Source organism: Chanodichthys erythropterus, chromosome 11, assembly GCF_024489055.1.
Source record: "Chanodichthys erythropterus isolate Z2021 chromosome 11, ASM2448905v1, whole genome shotgun sequence".
Taxonomy (NCBI): Eukaryota; Metazoa; Chordata; class Actinopteri; order Cypriniformes; family Xenocyprididae; genus Chanodichthys; species Chanodichthys erythropterus.
Genome location: NC_090231.1, coordinates 14,965,805 through 14,975,870, shown reverse-complemented (window position 1 = coordinate 14,975,870; position 10,066 = coordinate 14,965,805). Strand labels below are relative to the sequence as shown.

At 37.3% G+C, this 10,066-nt stretch overlaps 1 protein-coding gene across 2 annotated transcripts; it reads right to left on the bottom strand.

Moving 5' to 3' along the window:
* Window positions 1-7,264: 7,264 nt before the first annotated feature.
* On the bottom strand, window positions 7,265-9,469 carry LOC137030520 (zinc finger protein 16-like). 2 transcript variants are annotated; one of them, XM_067400881.1, is made up of 4 exons: window positions 9,000-9,469; window positions 8,142-8,474; window positions 7,940-8,067; window positions 7,265-7,843 (listed from the first exon to the last, which is right to left on the bottom strand). In XM_067400881.1, exons 1-4 carry the CDS (start codon window positions 9,421-9,423, stop codon window positions 7,484-7,486), a joined length of 1,245 nt encoding a protein of 414 aa, XP_067256982.1. In that variant the 5' UTR covers window positions 9,424-9,469; the 3' UTR covers window positions 7,265-7,483. The 2 variants fall into 2 exon arrangements, with proteins under 2 accessions (XP_067256982.1, XP_067256981.1); XM_067400880.1 differs by having other exon boundaries at window positions 7,265-8,067.
* Window positions 9,470-10,066: the final 597 nt, after the last annotated feature.

Here is a 10,066-nt window from a genome sequence, read left to right as displayed (position 1 = left end):
TTTCTGAACAGAATTTGTAGGTTATCAGTTTGTTAATGTCTGATGACATTTTCATTTCTATCTTTTTGGAGTGAAAGCTACTGAATATGGCCACCAATAAAACATTAAATACTGTTAATTTTACTTTGTTTGAAATTTGAAAATACATTTTTTGTCCTCCATTAGCTTTTATGACAGCAGAACTCCAGCTGTGTAAACTGCTCAAGTTTGTGTAGCCTATAACCTGATGATCATGATCTGAGAGTTATCTAAAGCGCATTTTGTGCTTCAGTGGAGTCACAGAGGAGTCACATGATCAATGTCACAAATGTACATAATGTATATGATATTAAGCCCAGTTTCCACCGCAGGAACTTTACCCAGAAACTAAGGACCTTGGGGTTGTACTCGGTGCATTTTAACCACAGGATCCAGGGTCTAAATAAAGTTCTCCCCTCAAAAAGTCCCTGCTCGCGAGGTAGTACTTTTCCAAAGTTCAGGAACTTTCAGAGGTGGGACTTGGGCTCTGAACATGCTGATTGGTTGAGTTCACACTGCATTTTGAGGTGTCTGTTGAGGTGCGTGCAGTAAGGTGTTGCTATTCCAATCAACAGAGTTCAAAAATACAACCGACGAACCGACGACGAATTCAGGCTTCATAAAGCTTATGCGGAGGATGAAATCCAGGAAAAACTGGAACGCCGCATGCAGTCCTACGTCACCGGACTTATCTTCACGGTACAGACTGTGATGGAAATGCAGAAAGCAACAAGTCTGTGGGGAAAAGTTCCTGGGACAAATTGTTCTGGGTAATTTCAGTGGAAACCAGGGTTGCCAGGTCCAACCAGCCCAATTGCTTCTCAAAACTAGCCCAATTACTTTCCGGGGGGGTAAAACCTGCTGTTTTTTTGGCAGTTATTTTGGGTTGCTTCAACCCGTGGACATGAAAAACAGCTCTCGGCAACAGAGTAAAAGTAGCCTAATTCTGCGGGAAAACCGCGGACTTGGCAACACTGGTGGAAACGAGGCTTTAGTGACTCATACTTGTCATACTGTATTTTTTCTTTGTTTTAATCAAAATCCTAAAACTTTTTGTACATTTTCAAGTTTAATTAGTTAAATTTCTATAATTTCCATCTCTTTGGAGTGAAAGCTGCACTGTAAACCCTAATGCTCAAAATACTTAATTCGTTTGAGTAGGACAAACTTAAATTAAACAAATTAGTTCAGTTAAATTAACAGTTATGAGTATTTAAAACTTTCTTTTACTTTTGAGTTCACAGCACTGACATATTTCAAGTAAACTAAACTGTTTTAGTTGCAGCAGATTTCTAATTCCCAGCATGCTTTGCATCAGACTGTCTAAATGTTGAAATAAAGTGTTATTTTGTGTGTTTTTGCATAAGATTAACATAGGGAGACATAAGTTAGTGTTTAATGTTGTGTTATGTTGGGATTGACAGGGGGTTCTGTTATGTTAGTTTTGTAGGGTTACCATTCTGGTGAAGAGTAGACCGTGTGGTTAGGTTGAGGATGGGCTGCAAAACTTTTAAGACCACATATACTGTATGTTGTTTTATTATATACATGCAAGTATATATTGACAGTCTCTTTGATAATTATAATAGCATGTGTTTTTTGCTAACTAACATTTAACCAAGATTTGAATGTGATGTTTATGTAAATTAACTGTATGTACTTGAGTAGGGCGAGGCTGAGAACTGTGGGAGCGAAGGAATGCCAGTGATGTGATTGTTAATCAGAGACACCTGTGCACCACATTAGCATTGCTCCACTTCCATGGCTCTTGGCCCCGCCCCACTTGTCACAAAAAAATTAAGTTCTACTAACTTAAAAAAAATAAGTTAGTTAACTTAAATGTTTTGAGGTAATAAGTTTCCTCAAATGTTTTGAGTATTCTGAACTTATTGAGTTTTACAGTGTGCCAAAGGTTAAAACTTTAGTGGATGGCTCAGACAGAATGTTTCGATTTAGAAAATATGGCCACCAATTTAATTTTTTTCAAAAACTCATGATAATATGTTAGATTTTCAACCGAAATTTCATTATGTTCCTCACATAAAGACAAACTTTTTGGTACATGTCCCCATCCACTTTCACTGTATATACAAAAATAACAGCATGAATATTTTTTTTTAAAACTTCTCTTTTTTTTGTTCCACAGAACAAAGTAAATAATTTGAGTAAAATAACATGAAGGTGAACAATTATGACAGAATTTTCATTTTTGGTGAACTATTCCAAGGCTCCATGTTTTCCAGATTTACTAAGTCAGACAAATACTTCTCTGCCCCGTTGAGAATCAGTGACAAATGATTATTGCAACAAATAACCTTTGAAGCTCATGATAACGAAGTATTAGAATACCAAGCCAATTAGTGCATACTTAAGTGCTGGTTAAGATGGCAAACCTGTCATTGATTCAGGATAGACATAACCTCTTATGTTCGCATGAATATAAAGTGATTAATAACAGCATTGTGTGAGCACATGTTTTATTCATGAAGCTAAAACACGTAAGATTTGTACTGAAGCTGAGAGAGTGCAGACGGGCCTCCTGCTGTCTGACATAAAGACAACAGACTCCAGCTGTCATTCAGTGCTCTTTCTCACACAAACACATTCTGCTCGCACTTACATGTGTCTGACAGTAATATTACCTTCAAATCAGTATTTATTTTAAGGCTAAATGGATTAACATGTCACTATAAGTGCACAGAAAAGCAATTTCGGTGCATGAAAATTTAAAAGTAAATCAAATGTGACTGCAGTGTTCATTAGCGTGCAAGTTTGTCCTTAAAAATTTATTTTACACACAAACAGAGTCAGAGGTCAGATCTAGAAAGCTTTCTGAGTCTAAAGCACAGACTTTACCGTCTGGCATTCCTCTCAAATCGGGGTATAGGATTTTTAAGCCAAACTTGGTCTGGCACTAGTCTGAGTGGTTGGGGAAAGTTTTAAATGTAATGCGTTACAATTTTGTGTTACTCCCTATACAAGTAACTAATTGTGTTCAGGGTCTTCTGTGAGATGCACTGTGTGTGTGTGTATATATATATATATATATATATATATATATATATATATATATATATATATATATATATATATATATATATATATACACCCCTCATATTTTTGTAAATATTTTATTATATCTTTTCATGTGACAACACTGAAGAAATTACACTATAATGTAAAGTAGTGAGTGTACAGCTTGTATAACAGTGTAAATTTGCTGTCCCCTCCAAATAACTCAACACACAGCCATTAATGTCTAATCACGGAGTCCATCAGAGCTGGTGGATGTTAGAGACCTTGCACTCCTCCACCTTCTGTTTTTAGGATGTCCCACAGATGTTCAATAGGGTTTAGTTACCCTCAGCTTCTTTAGCAAGGCAGTGGTGATCTTGGAGGTGTGTTTGGGGTCATTGTCATGTTGGAATACTGCCCTGCGGCCCAGTCTCTGAAGGGAGGGGATCATGCTCTGCTTCAGTATGTCACAGTACATGTTGGCATTCATGGTTCCCCCAATGAACTGAAGCTCTCTAGTGCTGGCAGCACTAGTCATGTCCTTAGTCTGTTTGTCTTCAGCAAACTGTTTGTGGGCTGTCTTGTTTATCATCTTTAGAAGAGGCTTCCTTCTGGGACGACAGCCATGCAGACCAATTTGATGCAGTGTGCGGCGTATGGTCTGAGCACTGACAGGATGACCCCCCACCCCTTCAACCTCTGCAGCAATGCTGGCAGCACTCTTACGTCTATTTCCCAAACACAACCTCTGAATATGACACTGAGCACATGTACTCAACTTCTTTGGTCGACCATGGCGAGGCTTGTTCTGAGTGGAGCCTGTCCGCTGTATGGTCTTGGCCACCATGCTGCAGCTCAGTTTCAGGGTCTTGGCAATCTTCTTATAGCCTACACCATCTTTATATAGAGCAACAATTATTTTTTTCAGATCCTCAGAGAGTTCTTTGCCATGAGGTGCCATGTTGAACTTCCAGTGACCAGTATGAGAGAGTGAGAGTGATAACACTAAATTTAACACACCTGCTCCCCATTTACACCTGAGACCTTGTAACAGTAAAGGCAGGAACACACCAAGCTGACGGTCAGCTGTCGGGCAGTTTTTCTTCATCAGCTGACCAAGTTTTCTCAGTGTGTTCTGCACCGTCGGCTGAAGTTGGTCCTCGTCGGCTGATTCGAAATGTTGAATCGGCTTCAGAGCTCGTCAGTCCGTCAGGCCATCTGGTCATTCTGATTGGCTGTTCAGATACTGCCACCTGCTGGTAAGGACAGGCATTTCATCTCACGCAGGTGCAGAATGGACGTGCTACTTGGCCGTCAGCTGTTTAGTGTCGGTTTGGTGTGTCAGGGCAACTTTGGACACTGACGCTGCCGACGTGAGTCAACCCCACAGTCTGCTTTCGTCGCCACTAGTTCATCTGCGTCGGCTTGGTGTGTTCTGGCCTTAACAAGTCACATGACACCGGGTAGAGAAAATGGTAGAAAAAAGTAACTTTCGTTCCTTATTTGAAAAAGTAACTATAACATGGCCTATATATCGCTAATATTTTGTTGTAAATTTAACAGTAATGCATTACTTTAATCGTTACTTTAAAATAGCAATCTGATTACGTAACTCGCATTACCTGTTACCCCAAACACCTCCCCTACTGTCCACTGGCTTGGATCTGAGTCGATAATTTGTAAGCAATATTTGTAAGCATTTTGACAGGTTGAAAACTAAGAAATGAAAATGTTTTTTTTTTTTGCCTAGCAGGAAACCGAGTTGGTTCTTCTCCTGCCTGAAGCCAGCAAACGTGTCATGATCCAGCAGATTTTACTGGTGGTGATGGTAGGGTGCTACATCGAGCATGTCACAGTCCCTGGTTATACTTGAGCAGCTTAACAATTGTACATTTAAAAATAACATTTCATAATCAGTGTATGAAATCACAGACCACAGATATTTTAAAGCTTATAAATTAATAAATTATGAGCTAACTAAGAACTGAATTTGAACACAAACTGTGTTTAATGCAAGTTAAACTTCTCAAGTTTAATTCATTTTCAGAAGTCACTAAATGACTAACTATATTGTTAAAGAACTAAGCAAGATATGAATGAATGAAGGAAGATCAGAGGTAAAAAGGCACAGAGGAGGAGAGGTGACTTGACAGTAACAGATTCCTGTCACTCATTTGTCATATGACAAAGTCTAATATTTCTTTAACAAACATTTTCTTCTGGTTCCAAACTATGACAATCAAAAGAATATATTTTAAAAATACATATTTACACTATACTGTTGAAAAGTTTGGTGTCAATACCATTTTTTTTTTTGAAAGAAGCCCTTTATATTCACTATATCTGCATTTATTTTGTATTCAGAAGTAAAAACAGTAATATTGTGAAATAATTATAACAATTTTAAAATGTAATTTATTCCTGTGATGGCAAAGTTGAATTTTCAGCAGCCTCCAGTGTCACATTCTGGTGTGCTGATTTGGTGCTCAATAAATATGTCTTATTATTTTTGGTGTTCTGCTTAATATTTTTGTGAAAACCATGATAAATTTTTTTAGGATTCTTTGATGAATAGAAAATTAAAACAAACAGCATTTATTTGAAATAGTTTTTTGTAACATTATAAATGTCTTTAGTGTCACTTTTGATCAGTTTAATGCATCAGAATAAAAGTATGAATTTATTTATTTTTTAAACTTACTGACCCTAACCTTTTCAACAAGAATGTATGTTCAATATTTTAATACGTTATTTTGATAAAACATATTTTTGTATTAAAGGTGCCCTAGATTCAAAAATTGAATTTATATTGGCATAGTTGAATAACAAGAGTTCAGGAAATGACATACAGAGAGTCTCAAACTCCATTGTTTCCTCCTTCTTATATAAATCTCATTTGTTTAAAAGACCTCCGAAGAACAGGCGAATCTCAACATAACACAGACTGTTACGTAACAGTCGGGGTGTACGCCCCAATATTTTCATATGCCAGCCCATGTTCCCAACATTATGAAAGGCATTACACAAGGGCAGAACGTCTGGATCTGTGCAGAGCTGAATCAACAGACCAGGTAAGCAAGCAAGGACAATAGCAAAAAATGGCAGATGGAGCAATAATAACTGACATGATTCATGATAACATGATATTTTTAGTGATATTTGTAAACTCTCTTTCTAAATGTTTCGTAAGCATGTTGCTAATGTACTGTTAAATGTGGTTAAAGTTACCATCGTTTCTTACTGTATTCACGGAGACAAGAGCCGTCGCTATTTTCATTTTTAAACACTTGCAGTCTGTATAATTCATAAACACAACTTCATTCTTTAATTTCTTAAATCTCTCCAACAGTGTAGCATTAGCCGTTAGCCACGGAGCATAGCCTCAAACTCATTCAGAATCAATGTAAACATCAAAATAAACACTGTACTTACGCGATTAGACATGCTGCATGATGAACACTTTGTAAAGATTCATTTTGAGGGTTATATTAGCTGTTTGAACTTTTTTTATGTTGTTTAAGGCAAGCGCGAGCTCTTGGGGCGAGGAGCACCAGATTTAAAGGGCCACACACCCTGAATTGGCTCATATATAATTATGCTTAAAAATAGGCAGTTAAAAAAATGAATTAAAAAAAAATCTATGGATGAAACTTCACAGACACATTCAGGGGACACCTTAGACTTATATTACATCTTTTAAAAAAAAGTTCTAGGGCACCTTTAACATTGATCAAGAGGCACAATTTTAAAAGATAAAAAATAAATGATAACTGAGGATTGTTTTTTTTAACATTTTCATTCAAAATTACTTTTGACAACATAAAAGGCAACTAAATGTTTCAAATGCATATTTAATAATTACCAGCCTAAAAATATACTTGTGTCTAAGACTAGTTTTAACATCATAACATTATTAGGCCTTTTCTAATTTTCAACATTATTGATTTGACTGTGCTGACACTATTGGATGAGAACTGAACTGAGCTGGACAATGACGTCACTGTTTGTCTGCGGTATATGAAATGAACTAATTTAATATTTGATGACTTTTTACAGCTGAACTGACTTCAGCTGAACAATGACACTATTTGCTTTTAGAGCTGCTGTACAGCTGAACTGAACTCTGTTTGTATCACTGAATCATTATTTCCCCCCCGTAAAGCTGCTTTGAAACTATCTGTATTGTATGAAGTGTTATCTAAATAAAGGTGACTTGACTTTTAAAGGAGTTCAAAAGTTTGAATTGAATGTTTATTTAACATTATTTAGACAAAGATCACATTTAAAAATCCAGATAAATCAAGTAAAAATCCAAATAAAACAATTATAAAAGGTTCAGTAAACACAAACATACAACTTAGCTGTTGATGTTTCATGATCTATAACTTAAAATGGTCTAAACCTCTATATGCCAACAAGCTTACTATCAAAACTGACTAATGATATCATTTTATATGTGTGATGTTTTAAAGACGGTACTAGGATGGTGTGATTTCTGGTGGTAGCGCAGACCTCCACAGTTTCTGAAATTCTTCCCACACTCTCCACATACATACGGCTTTTCCCCGGTGTGAATGCGGAAGTGCCGTGTCAGTGCCCCCGAGTGGCGAAACCGCACCCCGCACAACGAACAACTGTATGGACGCTCTCCCGTGTGTATCCTTAAATGAGTCTTTAGGTTCTCCAGGCGATTGAAATCTCGGCTGCACATGCTGCAGTGATACGGGCTGCACCCTGGAGGGAAAAGCTGCTGTTTTCTTGGCCTGGTTGCGACGGTGCCTTCTTCCACACTCATTAATATGGTTCTGTGCTGCAGAATGTGATGATTATGCAGATCATTTGAACTGGGAAATACACAATCACAGAATTTACAAATATACAGGCCGGACTGGATGTGTGTCCTCACCTGCTCAGTACAGTGTTGAGTTGACTGCATGAGGGAGGTCCTGTCATCTGCTGATAGGTAGAGGTTGTGAAACTGGGTGGAGACAGGAGAGACGCAGCTACTGGATGGCAAATTGATTTTTGAGGAGCCTAAGGAAATGAAACATAAATCAATATTGGCAACATTGCAGCATAGTGGAACTCTTTTATAGATTAACCATTACCATGACTGTGGCTGGGCTCTTGATCCAAAGGTTCAGTCTCCTTCTGTGGCTTCTCTGGATCAGGCCTCCAGTCTTCTAGCAGTTTTGACTGAACTAAAGTCATTCTGTTGTGCACAAACTCCTCATTACAAGTTGGGTCAAAACTATAGTCTGGACTAGGATAAGGAGAACCACATCTAGAGCTTCTATTCAGTGCCGGTTCTTCTGAGTCTGGCTTTTCACTTTTCACCATAACTTGATCAATTGCAGGCTGAAATGATAAATCTTGATCGCTTGGCTCTAAATCTTGTATGTGATCTATGTTGAGCTCCTTTTGGTCTGATGTATGTTGCTCTGTGAAGACATAAGTGACGTCAGGACACAAAATGGATCATTAATTATCTATCTATCTATATGTGTGTGTGTGTGTGTATATATATATATATATATATATATATATATATATATATATATATATATAATAGTATTGCAGATTTAGTCTAAACTATAGCACTCAGCTAGATCAATACATTTTGTTTAAAAGTGAGAAAATGGACTTCATTTACTTTACTTTCCATCTAAATATATGGTTACACTTTATTTTACAGTGCCGTAGTTACATTGTAATTACTCAAATAAGTACTGAGTACTATTATTTAACAACATGTACTTACTATTGAGTTACAGTTAGGGTTAGGGTTTGGTTTAGGGTTAGTTACTTGTAATTATGCATAATTTACTGTTATTACTATAGTAAGTACATGTAGCAACGTGTAATAAAGTGTTACCAAATATATGACTTTTGTAGTATACAACTGTGATTACTGTCAGTATCTAATGACACGATTTTTCATTTTAAAATACTCAAGTTAAACGCACCATTAATAGGTGATGTGTTCATTTCGTGTGATCGTACACGACCCTGAGAGATTTTGTGAAAAGACCCATCCAGAATTTCACTCTCATTCACATATTCATCTACTTCACCACCGCGCTCCTGCTTTTCACACACTTTCCTCGGTGTATCCTCTCTCCGACTGTACAAGCTGCTCTGGTTTGATTCACCATGACTAAGATGCTGTGGTGGTAATTTGAGACTGCTGTTCTCCCGCTGTTTCTCGCGAAAGTGCTCGCAGCATACACCCAGTAGCGCTTGACCTGCGGTCAGCCTGCTGATCTCATTCAGCGCGATCTCGAGCGCCACCTCAAATGCCCTGCGCAGAGCCGTCTCGAGCGCGCTCTCCACACATCTGGACACCAGTGATATCTGCTCTCTTTCGCTGCCGTTCACACGAGCACTCATTTTATATAAACACACCGCGTCTAACTGTCTACCCCTTCAGAATGCTTATAATGCGGAAGTCTTTAATTCACTAATTTAAAATACTGCAGCTACTGAATGCTTAGCACTGAATTTGGCGGCAGGAAATACTTCAAAATAAAAGTCACTAAACGTCAAAAAAAAAAAATGTTACTACACAGTCTAAAACTCTGAACAAGACTGCTAGTTTAGGACGAAATGCTGGATTGTTGTTATTGATAAACATATATTTACAGTGCATTAAAAATCATTTTTGGTGCTTTCAAAACTAGCTATTTTTCATGTTGTTTTTCAGGTTAATTTTATGTTAGATAATAGTTCATCAAACGTATCGAATAAGTCTCATAAGAAAAATTTTACTTTAAAGGGTTAATTCACCCAAAAATGAAAATAATGTAATTTATTACTCACCCTCATGTCTTTTCACACCCGTAAGACCTTCATTCATCTTCAGAACACAAATTAAGATATTTTTGTTGAAATCCGATGGCTCCGTGAGGCCTCCTTAGGGAGCAATTACATTTCCTCTCTCAAGATCCATAAAGGTACTAAAAACATATTTAAATCGGTTAATGTGAGTACAGTGGTTCAATATTAATATTATAAAGTGACGAGAATATTTTTG

Bases quoted from the DNA above. Each gene is read 5' to 3' on its own strand.
- LOC137030520 (XM_067400880.1), bottom strand. From the start codon at position 9,423: ATGAGTGCTCGTGTGAACGGCAGCGAAAGAGAGCAGATATCACTGGTG. The intron at 8,475-8,999 runs GTGCGTTTAACT...ATGTCTTCACAG, and splicing joins GAACACATCACCTATTAATG to AGCAACATACATCAGACCAA. The intron at 8,068-8,141 runs GTAATGGTTAAT...TCATTTCCTTAG, and splicing joins AGAGCCCAGCCACAGTCATG to GCTCCTCAAAAATCAATTTG.